Raw genomic sequence first — 25,195 nt, 5'->3', positions numbered from 1 at the left:
AAGGCAAACATTAGCCATTAAAAAATATAAAAAATCAACGTTTATGACTCATATGACAACAGTTCATGATTCTTGACCAACTGAACAACAAATGCATAAATTCAAAAGTCCACATACAGATAACAGTCTATTCCCCCTGGCTTACTGAAAAAAGAAATCTGTTTAATTAAGATTTAACCCCTTCCCGGTGCCAATCCGACCTGTGAAGCCTATGTGGCGTCATGGAGGGATCGCGTCCCTGCAGATCTGGTGAAAGGGTTAACTCCAATTTCACCCGATCTGCAGGGACAGGGGGAGTGGTACTTTAGCCCAGGGGGGGTGGCTTTGCAGCCACGTGGCTACGATCGCTCTGATTGGCTGTTGAAAGTGCAACAGCCAATCAGAGCAATTTGTAATATTTTACCTATGAAAAGTGGTGAAATATTACAATCCAGCCATGGCTGATGCTGCAATATCATCGGCCATGGCTGGAAAACCTAATCTGCCCCCCGCCACCGATCTCCTCCCCAGTACTCCGTTCAGTGGTCCGCTCCCCTCCGTCCTCCTGTCCGCTGCCCCCGTGCTCCGATCCCAACCCCTCGTGCTCCGATACCCCCCCTGTGCTCCGATCCCCCCCCATACTTACCGATCCTCCCGGTGTCCGTCCGTCTGTCCCATGGGCGCCGCCATCTTCCAAAACTGCGCATGCGCCCGCCGAATGAGCCGGCCGGCAGATTCGTTCCAGGTACATTTTGATCACTGTGATAAAACCTATCACAGTGGTAAAAATAAAAAAAAATAGTAAATGACCCCCCCCCCCCTTTATAGGTAGGGACAATAATAAAATAAAGAAAATATATTTACTTTTATTTTTCCACTAGGGTTAGAACTAGGGTTAGGGTTAGAATTAGGGTAAGGCTATGTGCACACGTATTCTGGTACTCTGCGGATTTTTCCGCAGTGCAAAACTGCTGCGGATTTATCGCCGCTGCGGATTCGTAGCAGTTTTCCATCAGGTTTACAGTACCATGTAAACCTATGGAAAACCAAATCCACTGTGCCCATGGTGCAGAAAATACCGCGCAGAAACGCTGCGTTGTATTTTCCACAGCATGTCAATTCTTTGTGCGGATTCCGCAGCATTTCACACCTGTTCCTCAATAGGAATCCGCAGGTGAAATTCGCACAAAAAACACTGGAAATCCGCGGTAAATCCGCAGGTAAAACGCAGTGTTTTTTCCCTGCGGATTTTTCAAAAATGGTGAAAAATCTCACACGAATCCGCAACGTGGGCACATAGCCTTAGGGTTAGGGTTGGAATTAGAGTTAGGGTTGGAATTTGGGCTAGGGTTGGAAATAGTGTTAAGATTAGGCTTGTGGTTAGGATTTTGGTTAGGGTTTGGGGTGTGTTGGGGTTAGGGTTGGGATTAGGGTTAGGGGTGTGTTGGGGTTAAGGTTGTGGTTAGGGGTGTGTTGGGGTTAGGGTTGTGATTAGGGTTATGGCTAGAGTTGGGATTAGGGTTAGGCACATCAGGGGTCTCCAAACGCAACATGGCGCAACCATTGATTACAGCCAATCTTGCGTTCAAAAAGTCAAATGGTGCTCCCTCCCTTCCGAGCCCCGACGTGCGCCCAAACAGTGGTTTACCCCCACATACACTGTGTTCCAAATTATTATGCAAATTGGATTTAAGTGTCTTAAAGATTTAATAGTTTTGTTTTTCAAATAAACTCGTGGATGGTATTGTGTCTCAGGGCTCAATGGATCACTGAAATCAATCTTAAATACATGTGATAATTAGTTTTCCAGGTGATTCTAATTAAAGGAAAACTACTTAAAAATGATGTTCCACATTATTAAGCAGGCCACAGGTTTCAAGCAATATGAGAAATAAAAAGGATCTCTCTGCTGCTGAAAAGTGTTAAATAGTGCAATGCCTTGGACAAGGTATGAAAACATTAGATATTTCATGAAAACTTAGGAGTGATCATCATACTATGAAGAGATTTATGACTGAAACAGAGTTCATGCAGATAAAGGCATATTGAGGAAGGTTTCTGCCTGACAAATTCATTGAATTAAGAGTGCAGCTGCCAAAATACCATTACAAAGCAGCAAAAAGTTATTTGAAGTTGCTGGTGCCTCTGGAGTCCCTCAAACCTCAAGGTGTAGACTCCTTCAAAGGCTTGCTTTGGTGCATAAACCTACTATTCAGCCACCCCTAAACAGTGATCACAAGCAGAAATGGTTGCAGTGGGCCCACACATACATGAAGACTATTTTTCAAGCAGTCTTGTTTACTGATGAGTGTCGAGCAACCCTGAATGGTGCAGATGGAAGGAGTAGTGGATGGTTGGTGGATGGCAACCATGCCCCAACAAGGCTGCAATGTCAGCAAGGAGGTTGAGGAGTCATGTTTTGGGACGGAATCATGGGGAAACAGCTGGTATGGCCCTTTAAAGTTCCTGAAGATGTGAAAATGACCTCTGCAAAGTATATAGATGTTCTGACTGACAACTTTCTTCCATGGTATAAAAAGCAGAAACGTGCCTTCAGGAGAAAAATCATCTTCATGCATGACAATGCACCATCTCATGCTGTCATGCTGCAAAGAATACATCTGAGTCATTGGCTGCTATGGGCATAAAGGCATAAATCTTCCCCTGACCTCAACCCTATCGAGAACCTTTGGATTATCATCAAGCAAAAGATCTATGAGGGTGGGAGGCAGTTCACATCAAAACAGCAGCTCTGGGAGGTGATTCTGACTTCATGCAAAGAAATACAAGCAGAAACTCTCCAAAAACTCACAAGTTCAATGGATGCAAGAATTATGAAGGTGATATCAAAGAAGGGTCCTATGTTAACATGTAACTTGGCCTGTTAGGATGTTTTGGAGTTAAATAGCTTTTTTGCTCAGTGAATGTGACCTCCTAATGCTGCAAATTCCACAAATGAGCATTTTCAGTTCTTTAAAACATATCAAATGTCTAGAAATTCTACTGTGCATAATAATTTGGAACAGTGCATTTTGAGTTTTTATTCATTTTAGAGATTATACTGTTATCATTGGGAGGTTTCTTCAATAAAATTCGATGTATACTCTATCGGGTGATGACTTTTATTAGACTGATTGTCATTTGCACCAACCATTTAGGAAAATCAGAGAAAAATGTCATTTGCATAATAATTTGGAACATAGTGTATGGGGTACCAGCATACTCAGGACAAACTGGACAACAACTTTTGGGGTCCAATTTCTCCTCTTACCCTTGCGAAAATAAAAAATTGCGTGCTAAAACATCATTTTTGAGGAAAGAAAAACGATTTTTTATTTTCACGGCTCTGCGTTATAAACTTCTGTGAAGCACTTGGGGGTTCAAAGTGCTCACCACATATCTAGATAAGTTCCTTGGGGGGTCTAGTTTCCAAAATGGGGTCACTTGTGGGGGGTTTCTACTGTTTAGGCACATCAGGGGCTCTGCAAATGCAACGTGACACCCGCAGACCATTCCATCAAAGTCTACATTTCAAAACGTCAGTACTTCCCTTCCGAGCCCCGACATGTGCCCAAACAGTGGTTTACCTACACATATGGGGTACCAGCATACTCAGGACAAACTGGGCAACAACTATTGGGGTCCAATTTCTCCTGTTACCCTTGCAAAAATAAAAAATTGCTTGCTAAAACATCATTTTTGAGGAAAGAAAAATGATTTTTTTATTTTCACGGCTCTGCGTTGTAAACTTCTGTGAAGCACTTGGGGGTTCAAAGTGCTCACCACATATCTAGATAAGTTCCTTGGGGGGTCTAGTTTCCAAAATGGGGTCACTTGTGGGGGGTTTCTACTGTTTAGGCACAGCAGGGGCTCTGCAAACCTAACATGATGCCCGCAGACCATTCCATCAAAGTCTGCATTCCAAAATGTCACTACTTCCCTTCTGAGCCCCAACGTGTGCCCAAACGGTGGTCCCCCCCCCCATTTGGGGTATCAGCGTACTCAGGACAAACTGGACAACAACTTTTGGGGTCCAATTTCTCCTGTTACTCTTATGAAAAAAAAATTGCGGGCTAAAAAATTAATTTTTGAGGAAAGAAAAATTATTTTTTATTTTCACGGCTCTGCGTTATAAACTTCTGTGAAGCACTTGGGGGTTTAAAGTGGTCATTGCACATCTAGATTAGTTCTACGGGAGGTCTAGTTTCCAAAATGGGGTCACACGTGGGGGAGCTCCAATGTTTAGGCACACAGGGGCTCTCCAAACGCGACATGGTGTCTGCTATCGATTGGAGCTAATTTTTCATTGAAAAAGTAAAATGGCGCTTCTTCCCTTCCGAGCCCTGCCGTGTGCCCAAACAGTGGTTTACCCCCCCAAATGTGAGGTATCAGTGTACTCAGGAGAAATTGCCCAATAAATTTTATGATCATTTTATCCTGTTGCCCATGTGGAAATAAACAAATTGAGGCTAAAATAATTTTTTTGTGAAAAAAAGTACTTTTTCATTTTTACAGATCAATTTGTGAAGCACCTGGGGGTTCAAAGTGCTCACTATGCATCTAGATAAGCTCCTTGGGGGGTCTAGTTTCCAAAATGGGGTCACTTGTGGGGGAGCTGCAATGGTTAGGCACACAGGGGCTCTCCAAACACGACATGGTGTCCGCTTAAGATTGTAGCCAATTTTTCATTGAAAAAGTCAAATGGCGCTCCTTCCCTTCCGAGCCCTGTCGTGCGCCCAAACAGTTGTTCCCCCCCACATATGGGGTATCTGCGTACTGAGGACAAATTTTACAATAACTTTTTGGGTCCAGTTTCTCTTTTTACACTTGGGAAAATAAAAAAATTGTTGCTAAAAGATCATTTTTGTGACTAAAAAGTTAAATGTTCATTTTTTCCTTGCATGTTGCTTCTGCTGCTGTGAAGCACCTGAAGGGTTAATAAACTTCTTGAGTGCAGTTTTGAGCACCTTGAGGGATGCAGTTTTTAGAATGGTGTCACTTTTGGGTATTTTCAGCTATATAGAACCCTCAAACTGACTTCAAATGTGAGGTGGTCCCTAAAAAAAATGGTTTTGTAAATTTCGTTGTAAAAATGAGAAAACTGGTCAAATTTGAACCCTTATAGCTTCCTAGTAAAAAAAAAAAATTGTTTCCAAAATTGTGCTGATGTAAAGTAGACATGTGGGTAATGTTATTTATGAAAAATTTTGTGTCACATAACTCTCTTGTTTAACAGAATAAAAATTCAAAATTTGAAAATTGCAAAATTTTCTAAATTTTAGCCACATTTCCATTTTTTTCACAAATAAACTCAAAAAATTATCGACCTAAATTTACCACTAACGTGAAGCATAATATGTCACGAAAAACAATCTCAGAACCGCTAGGATCCGTTGAAGCGTTCCTGAGTTATTACCTCATAAAGGGACACTGGTCAGAATTGCAAAAAACGGCCAGGTCATTAAGGTCAAAATAGGCTGGGTCATGAAGGGGTTAATGTTGTGTCGTCACAGTAATGTTATAGAAAATTGACATAAAAAATGTTAAATATTTTTTAATCATTTATATATCAATTTAAAGAAAAAAGTTACATAACTTCCATAACATCCAAATGAAAAAAGTAACTAATTGAAGCTAAAACTGTCTAGATGATTACAGAATCTCAAGCACCTAGAATTGCTTTTTACTGTAATTAATGAATACTGACAGCTGTAACCCCCCAAAAAGGCAAGACAAACAAACTTGTCAAAATGGGTTGTTTTTTTCCTAACTGATGTAATAAAATTGTAATATTTTAACTGTATTACCGTTTTACAAGAATAATTGAAGCACTATTGCAAATTGCAACCGTTTTACAAGCCACTTTCCAAATTTGACAATCAAGGAATATTCTCAAATCTAACAACAATTATTTGCACAATATTTTACACTAAAATCTGGTTTAAAACCGCAAAACAAATTGGACAGCTAATTTTAAGAATGCAATTAACATGTAATATTAAATACGATGTGTTGTCCTACGCAGTTTATATTTTAAAAATGTAGACCACACCGTTACAGAAAACAAAAAGCGTGACAACCTCACACGCTAACATCCAACTGTGGAAGTAGTTGTACAAGTCTGACCAAGAGTAAATCTGCCCAGAATAAAATCGATATATCCACAAGGTCAAGAGAATACTAATGGGCACATGTCCCAAATGACTGCAATGCACCCATACATCTAGCATCAAACTTTATTGTAAATTTATAAAATGAAAACCCGCATTAACAAATTCAAATACGAATCCACGTCAAAGTAAAGGCAGGACAACCAGAGGCCCCGCTTATAATTGAATATAAAAAAAACTAATACACAAAAAAAGTTCTTCAATGAATATGTAGGTTTGCAACCAATTATGTTAGTATAATGCCATTAAAATAGCATCCACAGACAATATCTTTCTTTGATATAAAAAAGAAAACACTCCTGATTCCTGACTTAAAAAGGACAATCAAAATATGGTAACAACCAACTGCTGGGTGTGTTCGGCTGCCTGACACACCTTTTGCACAACTTCCTGTATGGGGGAGGGGGTTTCAAATGTCACAAACAACCTTCCATATAGACTGTCAGGGAGAACACAGGAGAGATCATGTAGAGCCCACCGCCCCAACCAATTTGTCAACGAGAGCATAAGAGAGAACATGCAGATTCCACTGCTTCCACCAATTTGTGAGGGATCGCAACTCCGCTGCCCCCAATCAGGACACTTGCGCAATTCACTGCTGAGCAATGAGCGAGGCCACAGCTGTTTCTGCTACTAGGCCGCTTATCAGGGAATTCAGTGAGCATATGGTATATACAGCTCAGATTTCAACGCATGGAATATATATCACACATACTTACATATATACAAGTGCTTCTCACTAAATTAGAATATCAAACAGTTAATTTATTTCTGTTCTTTAATACAAAAAGTGAAATTCATTATATAGTGTCATTACAAACATAGTGATCTATTTCAAGTGTTTATTTCTATTGTTGAAGATTATGGCTTACAGCTAATGAAAACCCAAAAGTCATTATCTCAGTAAATTAGATTAATTAACAAAAAACACCTGAAAATTGCTTCGTAAGTGTTTAAAAAGGTCCCTTAGTCTGTTTCAGTAGGCTCCACAATCATGGAGAAGACTGCTGACTTGACAGATGTCCAGAAGGCAGTCATTGACACACTCCACAAGGAGGGTAAGCCACAAAAGGTCATTACTAAAGAAGCTGGCTGTTCACAGAGTGCTGTATCCAAGCATGTTAATGGAAAGTTAAGTGAAAGGAAAAAGTGTGGTAGAAAAAGGTGCACAAGTAAGCGGGATAACCGCAGCCTTGAAAGGATTGTTAAGAAAAGGACATTCAAAACTTTTGGGGAAATTCACAAGGAGTGGACTGCTGTTGGAGTCATTGATTCAAGAGCCACCACACACAGACGTATCCAGGACATGGGCTAGAAGTGTCGCATTCCTTGTGTCAAGCCACTCATGACCAATAGACAACGCCAGAAACGTGTCACCTGGTTCAAGGAGAAAAAGAACTGGACTATTACTCAGTTGTCCAAGGTGTTTTGAGATGAAAGTAATTTTTGCATTTCATTTGGAAATCAAGGTCCCAGAGTCTGGAGGAAGAGTGGAGAAGCACACAATCCAAGCCGCTTGATGTCTAGTGTGAAGTTTCCACAATCAGTGATGGTTTGGGGAGCCATGTCATCTTCTGATGTAGGTCCACTGTGTTTTATCAAGACCATAATCAGCGCAGCCGTCTACCAGGAAATTTTAGAGCACTTCATGCTTCCCTCTGTCGACAAGCTTTTTGGAGATGGAAATTTCATTATCCAGCAGGACTTGGCACCTGTCCACACTGCCACAAGTACCAATACCTGGTTTAAAAACAACAATATTACTGTGTTTAATTGGCCAGCAAACTCGCCTGACTTTAACCCCATAGAGAATCTATGGGGTATCGTCAAGAGGAAAAGGAGACACCAGACCCAACAATGCAGACGAGCTGAAGGCTGCTATAAAAGCAACCTGGGCTTCCATAACACCTCAGCAGTGCCACAGGCTGATCGCCTCCATGCCACTCCGCACTGATGCAGTAACTGATGCAAAAAGGATCCCCGACCAAGTATTGAGTGTATTTACTGAACATACATTTCAGTAGGCCAACATTTCGGATTTTAAAATAATTTTTTAAGCTGGTGTTATAAATTATTCGAATTTACTGAGATAATGAATATGGGGTTTTCAGTGGCTGTAAGCCATAATCATCAACATTAACAGAAATAAACACTTGAAATATATCACTCTGTAATGACCATATAATATATGACTTTCACTTTTTGTATTCAAAGAACTGAAAAAAAATTAACTTTTTTACGATATTCTAATTTAGTGAGAAGCACTTCTAGAACCACTTGTAGGTTGGTCATGAGATGTGCTAGGCCTTTTAGAAGTTTATGAGAGCCCCAGATTTCAGAATATGTTCGCCCATGGAGTTCCCCGGTGAGAGATATTGTTGTCATGTATGCAATCACGATTTTACCTTTATATAGAGATGAAACATGGCATGGTTAGCATCACTTATTAGCGAATATTAAGTTAGATGTGTTTGGGCGGCCTTACACTGATGTGAATCAGTTATGTTAGTCCCTTTGCTATGATGCAAAAAATATATCACCCATAAATATCAGATCGATGCAAACCCCAATATTAATCACTGACCACTGACTCCGGAGAGTTTGAGATAATTTCTTTTAACAGAGGAATATCTTACCTTGGGAATTGTACTTCTGTGCATCTGAGATTACAAATCCTAGAGTTAGTAGCTGCCTCTCAACAAGTGCCCTGTCGTAATTACCTGTTCATGGCTGGAGGTCCTACTGCAACGGAGGTCTCCACCATCCTAATATACATTCACAGATTAAATGAATTGTCATGCTATTGAAGAAAATTATGGTTTTGATCTGTATCTCTGTCCTGATTGGTGATTCTAAATATAAAAAAAATACTCATCCCGTGATACAGCGTGTTCTGCAAAACGCATGTTGAGAGATAGGGGCATCCAAATACCCTGCAGTTTCTTGATTTTCATTTTTGATTCCAGGCTGCTGTTACTTTTTTTATCTATGACAGAAGTGCCTTAATGTTAGTGTTATTTCCTGTGGATGATGTCTTAGTGCCATAGCACGAACATAATTGGTTCCAAGGATACAAATTCAGTCAAGGTCACTTTCAGTGTACATAAAATAAATTATAAATATGCACCTTTGGTTATCTTTTTATTTTTAAATGTTTTTAACGATTTGTTAAATTTCATTAATTTTCAACTAAGATTAAATTGCATATATATATGGTATAGGTGTGTTCCATAAGAAAATCAGAAATAAAGTTCATAATTGCAAATTAAATGAGTATACAAAGGTTGCAGTCAGGGCTAATATATAATCTCTATTTTAACCTTATTTTTTGCTCCAAGCATGAAATACTTGACCCACAGTTAAGTTAGCACATCCGTCTGTTTAGTAAAAGATTATGCAAGTGCTACATATTTCAACTGTGCAGAAAACAAAAAGCCAAGCAAAGTTTTAAGTTTTGAGATCATTATAAGTCCAGACAATATGCAGCCTGGTTCAGTACTCAATAGCAGGCTAGTTTCACAGTTTCGTGTTGAAAGTAGGCAGATGGCAGCACATTGGCTCTGTGGTTAGTACTGCAGCTTTGCAGCTCTGGTGTCCTGGGTTCAAATCTAACCAAGGACATGATCTGCAAGGAGTTTGTATTTTCTACTCGTGTTTTCATGTGTTACCTCCCACACTCCAAAGAAAAACTGAGAGGAAATCTAGATTGTGAGCAGTCAGCAAAACAAATTGAGGCAGTGCCTTAAACACCTGTAAAGCACTGTGGAATTAATGGATCTAGAAAAGTAAAAATTAAAAAAATTAAAAAAAGTCTACCAAATTCAACCTATAGTCTAAACTGTTGATCCATATTATACATACTGTATGATCCAAACTAGTATTGTCAGAGATAAAAACTGAAAATAGAATCTTTCGTACCACAAAGTCTTTCTGCTGGTGTATGTTAGAGGTATAGATCAGGAGTACTCTCGGAGGTATTCGGTTATATTGCCATACAGTCGCATACAGTTGTGCTCAAAAGTTTACATACCCTGGCAGAATATTTGCTTTCTTGGCCTTTTTTCAGAGAATATCAATGATAACACCAAAACATTTTCTCCACTCATGGTTAGTGGTTGGGTGAAGCCATTTATTGTCAACAAACTACTGTGTTTTCTCTTTTTTAATCACAATGACAACTCAAAACATCCAGTTTTTTGTTAGGCAGGCAAATAAATAAATGACCCGCAGAACATTTAGCGTGGAGCAAGCGTACAGACCGCTTTGCTCCGGCAGTGAAAAGGAATCTGCCTCTGAAGTAGAACAGTTTTCCAGCAGTGATGACGACTCTTCCTCCACGGCATGCCACAGCCCGATGGTAGCAGAGACTGTCGTCACTGCAGAAGCTTCAGAGGCAGGACCAAGTACCGCAGACCTCCCACCACTGTAGTATCATGGCAGTTAATTTTCTCCTCAAATTCCCCCTTTTTCTGCAGCCCCTGGAATAAAATTAAATGTAACCAATTTTACCCCCATTGATTTTTTCCAAATTTTCGTTAGCCCAGAAGTCCTACAATTGATCGCCCAACCAAACAAACTTTTGTGCCCAACAATTTAACTCCTAAAAACCCACTGCCTTTCATTCCCGTTCCTGGATCCCCACAAATGTCCCCGAAATAAAAAAAAAAATTTGGACCTTACCCTGAGTATGGGATTGGTAAAAAACGAAACAAAAAAAAAAACAGTCCACTCCTACTGGGCAACAACAGCTGTCTACAGCATATTTGCAGCCGTCATGTCCCAAGTCCGTTATGAAGCCCTAATGAGATTCCTCTACTTCACTGATAATTCCCATGCCCCCCAAGAACTGACCCCAACTATGATTGACTAAACAAACTGAGACCTCTAATTTCCCTCCCACAACATTAATTTCTAAATTCCTATACCCCAGAGCAAAATGTGGCTGTCAACGAGTTATTGACGAGTTACAAGGGCCGTCTGTCATTCTGCCAATTTATCCCCTCCAAGCGAGCCAAATTCGGCGTCAAACTGTATAAAACATGTGAGAGCACATCAGAGTACTCTTTCACCTTCCTAATCTATGAAGGCAGGGACCGCCAAATCAACCCCCCAAACTGCCCCCAGACAATTGGCATCCCAGGCAAAATTATCTGGGAGCTAATGATGCCCTTTCTACATCAAGAGTACCACGATTACACAGATAACTACTACTCAAGCATCCCCCTATACAAATCTCTCCAAGCTGCAAATACAGGAGCATGTGGGACAGTCAGGAAAAACAGAACGGGGTTTCGGTCAGAGTTGGTGTCCAGACGTTTGAAGAAGGGGGCATCTGTTGTGAATTCTGTTCTCGAGCTCCCTCCTGTGGTTATGAATGGTACTTCGGTGAGTTCTGTTCATGGACTCCCTCTGGTGGCTGTGAGTGGAGCTGCTGGTTCTGAGATTCCTTCTCCAGCTGATCTCGTTCAGGCCTTGGCTGGCTGCTCTATTTAACTCCACTCAGAGCTTTACTTGATGCCAGCTGTCAATGTCCTAGTACTGGTTCAGTTCTCTTGGATCTTTCAGATGACCTGTCTATTTCAGCAAAAGCTAAGTCCCTGCTAGCTTATCTGTTACCACTGTGTTTTTGCCCAGCTTGCTATTGTGATTTAATCTTGTTAGTTGGAAGCTCTGGGATGCAGAGTGGCACCACCGCACCGTGAGTCGGTGCGGTGGTTTCTTTTGCACACTCTGCGTGGTTTTTTGTTAGTTTTTTATGCTGACCGCAAAGATACCTTTTCTAACCTCTGTCTGTTTAGTTAGTCTGGCCTCCTATGCTGAAATCTATTTCATTCCTGTGTTTGTGACTTCCATCTTAACTCACAGTTAATATATGTGGGGGCTGCCTATTTCTTTGGGGAATTTCTCTGAGGCAAGGTAGGCTGTATTTTCTATCTTTAGGGGTAGTTAGCTCTTAGGCTGTGAAGAGGCGTCTAGGCAGAGTCAGGAACGCTCCACGGCTATTTCTAGTTGTTGTGATAGGATTAGGGGTTGCGGTCAGCAGAGCTCCCACTTCCCAGAGCTCGTCCCGTATTGCTAGTTTGCTCATCTGGTCATTTCTAGTGCTCCTAACCACCAGCCAAACATAACAGTACAGCTGGCCCGCAAAGTGTTAATGCATCTCAATAGAGGGATAAGAGAAGTTCTGAGACCATTTTTTTTTCTCTGCAGTGTGTTTTGTATTTCTTTTCCCCTTAACCTCTGGGTGGTTCAGGACACAGGTGTAGATATGGACATTCAAGGTCTGTCCTCTTGTCTGGATCAACTCACTGCAAGGGTACAAAGCATTCAAGATTATGTAGTTCAGAGCCCGATGTTAGAACCCAGAATTCCAATTCCTGATTTGTTTTCTGGGGATAGATCTAAGTTCCTGAATTTCAAAAATAATTGTAGACTGTTTTTTGCTTTGAAACCCCGCTCCTCTGGTGACCCCATTCAGCAAGTAAAAATCATTATTTCTTTGCTACGTGGCGACCCTCAAGACTGGGCATTTTCCCTTGCGCCAGGAGATCCTGCATTGCGTAATGTAGATGCGTTTTTTCTGGCGCTTGGATTGCTTTATGATGAACCAGATTCAGTGGATCAGGCAGAGAAAATTTTGCTGGCATTGTGTCAGGGTGAGGATGAAGCGGAGGTATATTGTCAGAAGTTCAGAAAGTGGTCTGTGCTTACTCAGTGGAATGAGTGTGCCCTGGCGGCAATTTTCAGAAAGGGTCTTTCTGAAGCCCTTAAGGATGTTATGGTGGGATTCCCCACGCCTGCTGGTCTGAATGAGTCTATGTCCTTGGCCATTCAGATCGATCGACGCTTACGTGAGCGCAAAAATGTGCACCATTTGGCGGTGTTTTCTGAGCAGAAGCTTGAGCCAATGCAATGTGATAGGACCGTGACCAGAGCTGAACGGCAAGAATACAGACGTCAGAATGGGCTGTGTTTTTACTGTGGTGACTCCACTCATGCTATCTCTGATTGTCCTAAGCGCACTAAACGGTTTGCTAGGTCTGCCACCATTGGTACTGTACAGCCAAAATTTATTTTGTCCGTTACTCTGATTTGCTCTTTGTCGTCCTATTCTGTTATGGCATTTGTGGATTCAGGCGCTGTCCTGAATTTGATGGACTTGGAGTTTGCCAGGCGCTGTGGTTTTTTCTTGGAGCCCTTGCAGTATCCTATTCCATTGAGAGGAATTGATGCTACACCTTTGGCCAAGAATAAGCCTCAGTACTGGACTCAATTGACCATGTGCATGGCTCCTGCACATCAGGAGGATATTCGCTTTTTGGTGTTGCATAATCTGCATGATGTGGTCGTTTTGGGTTTGCCATGGCTACAGGTCCATAATCCTGTATTGGATTGGAAATCAATGTCTGTATCCAGTTGGGGTTGTCAAGGGGTACATGGGGATGTCCCATTGTTGTCTATTTCGTCTTCCCATCCTTCTGAAGTCCCTGAGTTCTTGTCAGATTACCGGGATGTATTTGATGAGCCCAAATCCAGTGCCCTACCTCCTCATAGGGATTGTGATTGTGCTATTAATTTGATTCCTGGTAGTAAGTTTCCGAAGGGCCGACTGTTTAATTTATCTGTGCCAGAACACGCTGCAATGCGGAGTTATATAAAGGAGTCCTTGGAGAAAGGGCATATTCGCCCGTCGTCGTCACCGTTGGGAGCAGGGTTCTTTTTTGTGGCCAAGAAGGATGGTTCTCTGAGACCTTGTATTGATTACCGCTTTATTAATAAAATCACGGTAAAATTTCAGTACCCTTTGCCGCTACTGTCTGACTTGTTTGCTCGGATTAAGGGGGCTAGCTGGTTCACCAAGATAGATCTTCGAGGGGCGTATAACCTTGTACGTATTAAACAGGGTGATGAATGGAAAACAGCATTTAATACGCCCGAGGGCCATTTTGAGTACTTGGTGATGCCATTCGGGCTTTCTAATGCTCCATCTGTGTTTCAGTCCTTTATGCATGACATCTTCCGAAAGTACCTGGATAGATTCATGATTGTATATTTGGATGATATTTTGGTCTTTTCGGACGATTGGGAGTCTCATGTGAAGCAGGTCAGAATGGTCTTCCAGGTCCTTCGTGCTCATTCCTTGTTTGTGAAGGGGTCTAAATGTCTCTTTGGAATTCAGAAGGTTTCATTTTTGGGCTTTATTTTTTCCCCTTCTACTATCGAGATGGACCCTGTTAAAGTTCAGGCCATTTATGATTGGACTCAGCCTACTTCTGTAAAGAGCCTTCAGAAATTTCTGGGCTTTGCTAATTTTTACCGTCGCTTCATCGCTAATTTTTCTAGTGTTGTTAAACCATTGACTGATTTGACCAAGAAAGGTGCTGATGTGGTCAATTGGTCCTCTGCGGCCGTTGAGGCTTTTCAGGAGCTGAAGCGTCGTTTTTCTTCTGCCCCTGTGTTGTGTCAGCCAGATGTTTCGCTCCCGTTTCAGGTCGAGGTGGATGCTTCTGAGATTGGAGCAGGGGCTGTTTTGTCTCAAAGAGGTTCTGATGGCTCTGTGATGAAGCCATGTGCTATCTTTTCTAGAAAGTTTTCGCCTGCTGAGCGCAATTATGATGTGGGTAATCGAGAGTTGTTGGCTATGAAGTGGGCGTTTGAGGAGTGGCGACATTGGCTTGAAGGAGCCAAACATCGCGTGGTGGTCTTGACGGATCACAAGAATCTGACTTATCTCGAGTCTGCCAAGCGGTTGAATCCTAGACAGGCTCGATGGTCGCTGTTTTTCTCCCGCTTCAATTTTGTGGTTTCGTACCTTCCGGGTTCTAAGAATGCGAAGGCTGATGCCCTTTCAAGGAGTTTTGTGCCTGATTCTCCGGGAGTTCCTGAGCCGGCTGGTATTCTCAAAGAGGGGGTAATTTTGTCTGCCATCTCCCCTGATTTGCGGCGGGTGCTGCAGGAGTTTCAGGCTGATAGACCTGACCGTTCCCCAGCGGAGAAGCTGTTTGTCGCTGATAGATGGACTAGTAGAGTTATCTCTGAGGTTCATTGTTCAGTGTTGGCTGGTCATCCTGGAATCTTTGGTACCAGAGATTTGGTGGCTAGATCCTTTTGGTGGCCTTCCTTGTCACGAGATGTGCGTTCTTTTGTGCAGTCCTGTGGGACTTGTGCTCGGGCTAAGCCCTGCTGTTCTCGTGCCAGTGGGTTGCTTTTGCCCTTGCCGGTCCCGAAAAGGCCCTGGACGCATATTTCCATGGATTTTATTTTGGATCTCCCTGTCTCAGAGGATGTCAGTTATCTGGGTGGTTTGTGATCGCTTCTCTAAGATGGTCCATTTGGTACCTTTGCCTAAATTGCCATCCTCCTCTGATTTGGTTCCATTGTTTTTCCAGCATATGGTTCGTTTACATGGCATTCCGGAGAACATCGTGTCGGACAGAGGTTCCCAGTTTGTTTCAAGATTTTGGCGGTCCTTTTGTGCTAAGATGGGCATTGATTTGTCTTTTTCTTCAGCTTTCCATCCTCAGACAAATGGCCAAACCGAACGAACCAATCAGACTTTGGAAACATATCTGAGATGCTTTGTTTCTGCTGATCACGACGATTGGGTATCCTTCTTGCCTTTGGCTGAGTTCGCCCTTAATAATCGGGCCAGCTCGGCCACTTTGGTTTCGCCTTTTTTCTGTAATTCTGGTTTCCACCCTCGTTTTTCTTCAGGGCAGGTTGAGCCTTCGGACTGTCCTGGTGTGGATTCCGTGGTGGACAGGTTGCAGCAAATTAGGACTCACGTAGTGGACAATTTGATATTGTCCCAGGAGAAGGCTCAACGTTTCGCTAACCGCCGTCGCTGTGTTGGTCCCCGACTTCGTGTTGGGGATTTGGTTTGGTTGTCGTCTCGTTTTGATCCTATGAAGGTTTCGTCTCCTAAGTTTAAGCCTCGTTTCATTGGTCCTTATAAGATTTCTGAAATTATTAATCCTGTGTCATTTCGTTTGGACCTTCCAGCTTCTTTCGCCAACCATAATGTGTTCCATAGGTCGTTGTTGCGGAGATATGTGGCTCCTATGGTTCCCTCCGTTGATCCTCCTGCCCCGGTGTTGGTTGAGGGGGAGTTGGAGAGTGGGGTGGAGAAGATTTTGGATTCTCGTATTTCGAGACGGAAACTTCAGTACCTAGTCAAGTGGAAAGGTTATGGTCAGGAGGATAATTCCTGGGTAGTTGCCTCTGATGTTCATGCTGCCGATCTTGTTCGTGCCTTTCATTTGGCTCGTCCGGAGCGGCCTGGAGGCTCTGGTGAGGGTTCGGTGACTCCTCCTCAAGGGGGGGGTACTGTTGTGAATTCTGTTCTCGAGCTCCCTCCTGTGGTTATGAATGGTACTTAGGTGAGTTCTGTTCATGGACTCCCTCTGGTGGCTGTGAGTGGAGCTGCTGGTTCTGAGATTCCTTCTCCAGCTGATCTCGTTCAGGCCTTGGCTGGCTGCTCTATTTAACTCCACTCAGAGCTTTACTTGATGCCAGCTGTCAATGTCCTAGTACTGGTTCAATTCTCTTGGATCTTTCAGATGACCTGTCTATTTCAGCAAAAGCTAAGTCCCTGCTAGCTTATCTGTTACCACTGTGTTTTTGTCCAGCTTGCTATTGTGATTTAATCTTGTTAGCTGGAAGCTCTGGGATGCAGAGTGGCACCACCGCGCCGTGAGTCGGTGCGGTGGTTTCTTTTGCACACTCTGCGTGGTTTTTTGTTATTTTTTATGCTGACCGCAAAGATACCTTTTCTATCCTCTGTCTGTTTAGTTAGTCTGGCCTCCTATGCTGAAATCTATTTCATTCCTGTGTTTGTGACTTCCATCTTAACTCACAGTTAATATATGTGGGGGCTGCCTATTTCTTTGGGGAATTTCTCTGAGGCAAGGTAGGCTGTATTTTCTATCTTTAGGGGTAGTTAGCTCTTAGGCTGTGAAGAGGCGTCTAGGCAGAGTCAGGAACGCTCCACGGCTATTTCTAGTTGTTGTGATAGGATTAGGGGTTGCGGTCAGCAGAGCTCCCACTTCCCAGAGCTCGTCCCGTATTGCTAGTTTGCTCATCTGGTCATTTCTAGTGCTCCTAACAACCAGCCAAACATAACAGGCATCATTCTCACTCGCAAGTGACCAGTTTCTTGCAGTGGAATGACAGGAAGGTCGTCTACATGCTAACCACACTGCATCTGGACACCACTGTGACGGTCAGAGGCAGGGGAGCTACAAGGGACAAACAGAAACCAACCTGTCACAGATTACAACATATTTATGGGTGGCTTTGACCTGTCAGACCAGGTTCTGCAACCAACCATATCTGGTGAAGAGGAAGACCATGGACTGGAACAAAAAGCTAGCAATCTACCTCAGGCAGGGTTCACACTGCGCTAGGGCAGTCCGTCTAACGGACACGTTTTTAAGTAGCCAAAACACAATGTAACCAACATTGTAACGCACCCATAGAGTAACGCATCATAACGCATGTCAAAATTGGCATGCGTTTTCAACATTCCGTTTTTTTGTGATGCACCTTTCAACGCGGCCTGCAGCGTTTTCGGGTCTGGTACAGCGAACGCACAGGTAATGGAAGCGTTATTTCTGCCACTGAAGTCTATTGCAAATGCAGCCAGATGCAAATCAAGCAAAATGTCAAAACGAAACCATACATTGGATTGCGTTAATGAGGGTTTTCCATGAGGTCATGCGACAGGAAATATGATTTCAGCCATTTTGGAGCATACAGTCTGCAGACACAGTTCAGAACGCCAGTGTAATAATTATAGGGGATAACCCAGGAGACTCTTTACATGGAACAAGACAACTACAGGACACAGTTTTATAAGTGGTAAAGTCTATATTATCACACGGTGATTCAAACAGGTGCAGAGAGAAACTCAAGTCCACAACACTTGGTGCAAATATCAAATGCAGCAGTCTATAGGAAACTTCAGAGCAAAATGCAATCACGCAGAAAGTCTATGAAGCACAATTATTCTTGAGGATACTTGACACGAATAAGTCCTTGCTTAGTCCAAAACACAGATAGATATGCTTATAAGGCAGTTCAAATAATATCTTAGCTCAACCAGGGAGGTCTGGGTAATAGTCTCAGGTTCTTGCAGAGCAGCAAACAGCTTACATGTCCAGCAAATGCAGATGGAAGTAAACACGAGCAGCAGATGAAGGAGGATTACTGGAACTGGTGTATGCAGCAGCAACTCAGAGCAGAGTAGCAGGATAACCCCACAGATTCACAGGAGCAGGTATATAGCCAGGCAGTCACCAGAGGTCAGGAGCTTGATGCAAGGCAGAATACTCTAGCACAGACTGAAGGCTGGGGTGGAGTTTTATAGCAGGAAGACCAAAGACGCCATCTTGGAAAAGGGCAGTAATGCACAAAAAGGTAATAAAAAATGTTCAGAGTCCTGACAGCCAGCTGCAAAGGGTGTCTAGTGTTTGAGCGACCTGAGGCAATGTAAGTACAATTATATATGTATATATAAATCCTTTGAGTGTGTAGTGGCCATCTGATGTATGTGTACTAAATGTATGGTTTTATATGTACACAAATGTCAGATAGTGAGGAATCAAGCAGCAGCAGCCTGTCTGCCGTCTTATCATCGGAATCGGTAAAGTCTTGCCATTTATAAAAAGCCCTAAAAAAATCTTGTGTTACACTCTAATGTATTGAGGGGAATCATCTGTAATCATGTATTCTTGCAAATATTAGGAATCTTCAGATCCAAAACCGACCAGGCCACCCCCCAAAAAAAGTCTAAAGTGGCCAAAAAGGTACATGCCGGAAAATACAGTATGTTCTTTGTTTAACATAAATTCAAACATGAATCGTAAAACAAATTTTTTTTTCTAAATTGTAGGTTATTCCAAAAGAAAAAAAAATGCCTCCCGGTGTTTCATCACCTCACCTTGAAGTGGTAATTATCACACAAAGTATACATTTTTAACCAAACAAAATTTATTTTTTTGTTTCACCAAATCTTTATAGATACAAAACTTACACAACACATTAAACACCACAATATAACAATGTTTAAAACCCTTTTTTTTTTTTTTTAAACAAACTACATTCATTTCATAACATTAACCAAAACTAACAGTACATGGACACCCCCTGAACATATTACTATAAACGAATAAACATTTTTATAAAAAAAACTTTGTATTTTCATAGTCAAAGAAGCAATCCAAAAAAAAGGCACATTGAGGTTGATGAAAAGCCTTTGAACATCGAAAATGAGACACTGATAATATTGGTGGAAGCGAATCCGTCCATATGGGATCAAAGTGACAGTTCGCACAATGAGCTTAGTAAAAACTGGATGTTGTGGGAGAAGATACTTTGCGAGTTGGACCCTCGGTATCTAGCAAAGTCCGCCTCCTCTAAAAAAAAAAAAAAATTGGTAACTAACGGTCAATTTAAATTGTTAAAATGTTCATTAAAAAGAATGTTAAAGAGAAAAACATTTTTTGTGGGTTTGTATTTTTTATTGTAGCCGATGCAGTCCATACCCGGTGGAGATCAATTAGAGATTAGAGAGATTTGTCCGGGACTACTGGAACAGCAAAAACACCCCCAGTGGATCTTTAGGCAAACGAGTCACCCCGTATGTTCATTACAATCAATTAATGTTTCTACAGAAAACGTTGACCCTGCGATCACAAGTAAACATAATGTTCTTGTTTGTGTGGGTAAAATGTGTGAGGGCAACAAGTTTTTCTGAAAAGCTATATTTTTTAATTTTGGTAGAACGAATTGCAGTACAGCTGCGCCTTAAGAGGCAGAGGAACCGGAGCCATCTCGACAGGAAACAAGCCAACAGACGGGCACTGAAGATGTGTCAGACCTGAGCGAGCCACTATCAATGGATAGTAGTACTGTGGCTCCTGTTGTCAGTGCCCGTTTGAAAGCACAGCGCGGACGCAAGCGATCATCTGCCAAAGATGAAGTGCCATAATTGTCGATGGACTCCAACGGTTAGAGGATCTGTGTCACAGCGAGTACAGAGATATAAGGCGGGAAATTAAGGACTTGCAATCACGAGAATCAGTGTATGCAGCGAATGAGTGAAAGCTCCTGTTTTTATCGTATGTCCCTGTAGCCCAAAAGATACCGCCACACAGAAATGTACTGTTTAGGCAAACATTTCATGATCTTTTCGATGAATTTTTGGCCCCTCAGGAACCCACTTCCCCTAGAACAGTGTTTCTCAACTTCAGTCCTCAAGACCCCACAACAGGTCATGTTTTCAGGATTTCCTTAGTATTGCACAGGTGATAATTTCATCACCTGCTCAAGAATTAATTCCATCGCCTATGCAATACTAAGGAAATCCTGAAAACATGACCTGTTGTGGGGTCTTGAGGACTGGAGTTGAGAAATACTGCTCTAGAACAAAAACAAGTGCAGGCCATTGTACTATAGACATGCCGTCATACCAAGCACCAACACAATTCAGAGGTCAGGGTGAAACGGGTATGGAAATGCACAGGCAATGTAGCAGTCCAGCGTACAGTTGGCCCGGCAATACGCCTGAGCAATACCACAATTTCTAAAAAAAATGTAAAAAGTTACATAGTTCGGCAATATAACCTTGACAATTTTTGTTTACATTTAAATAATTTAAAATTTTAATATTTTTGTACATCTCTATGGGATCGCATATGTTTAAAATGCCTACCAACATTCTGAGTGGAAGCCCACTGAATTTTTATTAAACTGTTTTATTATTAAAAATGTAACGGTTTTAAAAATTTAATAAGAGTTTGAACATTTAATAAGGTATCACAAATGAAATACCAAAAAAATAAAATAAAATCACTAGCCACACACATTGCACATATACCAATAAATACTTGGATGTTTTGCCATGGAACCAGACTTACATTGATGAAATAATTAGCAAATTGATCACGAATTTGCATAACCTCAACTGGCAAACGAACAGTAGTCGAATCAATGCTCATGTGGTTCAACTCACAGTCATCAGGGCCAACCAGCAGGGGTTCATGTCTGGACACAAAATTGTGTAGGCAGATGCAAGCCTTAACTACACGGTCCACATTTTCAGGTTGTAGTTGCATGCTAGTAAGATCCGCCATTTTGAGGTCAAAATACTGAATGTACATTCCACGTAACGCCTTGCCCGGGGTCAAGCGATATTTCAAAATGCGTCTGGTGTAGTTTAGACTGTGGCTTGAGTACGGCTTTAGGAGATTTCTTCCGAGTTGGAATGCCTCATCCCCAACTAAAACATTGGGCAAACTTGGGCCTTCCGTGCCTGGTAGAGGTCGTGCTGCGGGTATGTTGAAGCAGTTGCTGTACAAACATTTCCCCATGTTGGACTCTTTGAAGACTCTGGAATCGTTCGTCCGTCCATAGGCACCGATATCCACTGCAATAAACCGGTATCTAGCATCCGCAATAGCCATTAATACAAATGAAAAGTATTTTTTATAGTATAGGGATCCACTATGCACAGGCTTCTGAATCCAAATGTGCTTCCCGTCCACGGCAACAATGCAATTGGGAAAATTAGCCACAACCTCAAACTTTTGGGAAATTGATAGCCACATTTCTGTTGTCGGGGTCAGTAGTACAAGTGGTTGTAAGTTATTCCAAATGGCATTACAGGTTTCCCGAACTAGTTGGCAAATGGTCGATTTCCCCATCCGAAATTGAAAGTGCAGTGACGCTAAAGTTTCTCCCGTAGCCAGGTATCTATCGAAAAAAAAACAAAAACATGACTATGGACATATGGTACAGATTTTGTCGGACAACAGACAGAAAGGCAACTGAAAATGGACTAGGACAGTTGGCTACATGTATTACATCACAAGACATGCACAACGATCAATTACATCCTGACTTTGACTCTGGCACAATGTCAATAAAAGGAAAATTACCTCAGGGTCAACACAAAATGTTCTTCCGCAGAAATACTGTCCCAGAAAGTGCTGCATTGATGATCCATCTCATACTTCACATGCGAGAGCAGAATAGGAAAGGTTTTGATGGACATCCGAAGATAACGCTGAAATTTAAAGGGATGATCACGAAGCTGAACATACAGGGTGTGAAAGGCACCATATGTATTCCGGAGAAAATTCACTTAATGAATCCAATATCTCCTTTGGGAAATATGCCTTCTCTGACGACGTCGCAACTGTATCAAGCGAAATCTAACAAGCTGAGACACAAAATCTTGCTTGTAGCAGAAGTTCACTCAATGCTTCCAAAATGGAGAATGTGTGTCCACTCCCACAAGACCCAGACAAATGGCGAAAAAAAAGAAAAAAAAAAACAGAACAACTTTATTGACAGTGCATGAAGGCAGACAAACGGAGGCTTCAGGAACGGACATCAAAATGACAAACGCAGTCAAATGCGTTAACACAAGCGTTATCGCGAGGGCTAAATTAGACAAAATTTGGCTGCTTTTAACACATCCGTTTAACGGATCTGTTAGACGGATTCTACAAAACGCAATGTGAACCCTGCCTCATCCAGACTGCCACCTATAACAGTTTCGTACTGTACAAAAAATTCCAAGGACTGCTCACTTTCCTCCAATGACACAGGGGAAAGCCTTTGATTCTGAGGATGTCAAGAGATTTACAGAGCACCATCTTCCTTGCTCTGTCCCTGTCATTCCCACCCAAAAGTATCCCCAAAAAAGATGCTGGGTTTGCAGGAAGCATGGTAGACGAAGTGATTCCCGGTACTAATGGCCCATTCCAACTAGGCCTTTGTATCTCCCCATGTTTTGAGACCTACCACACATCTTAAAATTAGTTTTTTTTTCAATATTTTCTGCATAGTGGGCCCCAGTAGTCATTTTTATGGATCAAGTAGTGAAGAGAATTTTTCATCAGTAAATCCCACATTTTACCCCTTTTCACAATTAATTCCGGGACTGATCAATCACATACCAAACTACTATTCCAACAAATTCTCATCCAGGTACCCACGTCTGTACACTCCAGAGTGTGAACCTCAAAAATGTTCTTAAATAGTCAAGTCATCTGAAAATTCATTCTAGGACTTGATTACTCACAAATATTTTTGACCATTTATCTAACTTTGACTCTTTTTACGACTATCTCTTGCTACACAAAACTTTTGTTTCCATTTATATTACTCATATTTATGTTGTGATACGGGCATGATCATTATATTGGAGGACCTCTAATAATGACGAAGTTCCGTACTTATACACTATGGTTCTTGCCGAACCTCTGGTACCAGACAATACTTTACGGATTCTGTAGAGAATTGTTTGTTTTATGCATATAGCGGTACCTACCTTGGCGGGCAGGAGCTTGCTATAGCGTACCAGATGTCTATTGGCACATTTGTCTCTCATATTGGGATTGATGGAGCTAAACGGACACTTTGCGACCAGTCTCTGAAAGTGTGTCATTCTAGCCCTGCTGGTGTTCATCTCTGGATTCAGCTTAGCCAAGTAGTTGGCTGTATTTTCCTCCACATTTTGCCCTTCATTCCAGTACAGTTTATTTTGCTACAATATACGCAAATGTGGGGCAACTGTTTTGTCAACAAGACCAAGTTTGATAATCATCCAATGTGTTTTTAGGAGCATGCCTCCCACTGTGAGTAATAATTCCTGGAAGGATTTTCTTGTTTGCTCAATGTCTCAAGAAGCTTTGAACGGGTCCTGGAACTTCAATTTTACCCTAAAGACTAAATGGTGTGCCATCTATTATTATAGGCAATGCCGTGTGTCCAGTACTCACATTGATGCCTTATTGGATATATTTCTGAACACATAAAAACTAGTGCAATAAAATTGGAAGTTTGTTCCTCAGAACATACAAACAAAATCATAAAAGAGACAGTGGAAAAAAATGCAAATTGTAAATTTCCAAACTTTGTTGCATAGAGTTCATAAAAAACGATGGTATCAAACTACCTCCATAGATAAATAGATTAGAGGGTACAGTTTACAAAAAAACACATTCATGTGGGATTTCTTTTGCTCTTGAACCTCACAGGCTCTGCAAATATGACAATCTATTTCAAATAAAGCCAAATTTCTCACATTGTGTCCATTCCTGTCCAAACCCTGCAGTTTGTCCAAACAGAACTTTTTGACTACATATGGGATATCGTCGCACTCATAAGAAAGTGGGTAACAAATTGTGGGGTCCACTTTTTGGTGTTATCTCTGACAAAAGTGAGAACTTCAGGACTAAATCAAGATTTTTGTGAAAAAAATGAACTTTTTCAATATGACGACCTAATGTTATCAAATTCTGTGTCGTACTTATGGGTTCAAATTGCTCAATATACCCCTGGATAAAATCTTTCAGGGGTGTAGTTTCCAAAATGGGGTCAGTTGTGGGGGGTTTCCACTGTTTATGCACATCAGGGCCGACGTCCAATCTCAATTCCAGCCAATTCTGCGTAGAAAAGGGCACATGTCCAAACCCGACATGACATCCGCTCTCAATTCCAGTCAATTTTGAGATTAAAAAGTCAAACGATGCTCCTACCCTTCCGAGCTCTGCCATGCATCCAAAAAGTGGTTTACCTCCACAAATGGGGTAACAGCGTACTCCGGACAATTTGCACAACTTTTGGGGTCCAATTTCTCCGGTTACCCTTGGAAAAATAAAAAATTGGGGGCGAAAAGATCATTTTTGTGGAAAACATATGATTTTTTTTATTTTCAAAGCTTGTAAGTTCTTTGGGGGGTCTAGTATCCAAAATAGAGTCACTTGTTGGAAGTTTCCACTGTTTAGGCACATCAGGGGCTCTCCAAATGCGACATGGTGTCTGATCTCAATTCCAGCCAATTCTGCATTGAAAAAGTCAAATGGCGCTCCTTCCCTTCAAGCTCTTACGTGCGCACAAACAGTGGTTTACCCCCACATATGAGGTATCACCATATTCAGGGAAAATTACACAACACATTTTGTGGTTCATTTTCTCTGTGGTTCATTTTCTCTTTGGGAAAATAAAAAAAAAATAGGTTCTGAAGTAAAATGTTT

General features: G+C 41.7%; 1 protein-coding gene and 1 long non-coding RNA gene across 3 annotated transcripts in view; one reads left to right on the top strand and one right to left on the bottom strand.

The window, feature by feature from the left end:
- The window catches only part of LOC143790179 (uncharacterized), a 74,989-nt gene extending 55,572 nt beyond the window's left edge, over window positions 1-19,417 (top strand). The window contains exons 2-3 of the long non-coding RNA XR_013219507.1: window positions 19,042-19,098; window positions 19,356-19,417. This is a non-coding gene — a long non-coding RNA (uncharacterized LOC143790179). The remainder of the gene's footprint in view (window positions 1-19,041; window positions 19,099-19,355) is intronic.
- Window positions 1-25,195, bottom strand: part of AFG2A (AAA ATPase AFG2A) — a 701,600-nt gene that overhangs the window by 482,451 nt on the left and 193,954 nt on the right. The window contains exon 14 of one of the 2 annotated variants that reach the window (XM_077279096.1): window positions 19,128-19,564. The exons of the other annotated variant lie outside the window; for it this stretch is intronic. Within the exon in view, the coding sequence (XP_077135211.1) occupies window positions 19,546-19,564 (19 nt within the window). The 3' untranslated portion in view covers window positions 19,128-19,545. Of the gene's footprint in view, window positions 1-19,127; window positions 19,565-25,195 lie in introns of those variants that run through there. 2 annotated transcript variants of the gene reach the window in all.

Source organism: Ranitomeya variabilis, chromosome 1 (assembly GCF_051348905.1).
Source record: "Ranitomeya variabilis isolate aRanVar5 chromosome 1, aRanVar5.hap1, whole genome shotgun sequence".
NCBI classification, from domain to species: Eukaryota; Metazoa; Chordata; class Amphibia; order Anura; family Dendrobatidae; genus Ranitomeya; species Ranitomeya variabilis.
Note: the sequence above shows the minus strand (reverse complement) of the source record. Positions and strands in the feature narration are given on the sequence as shown.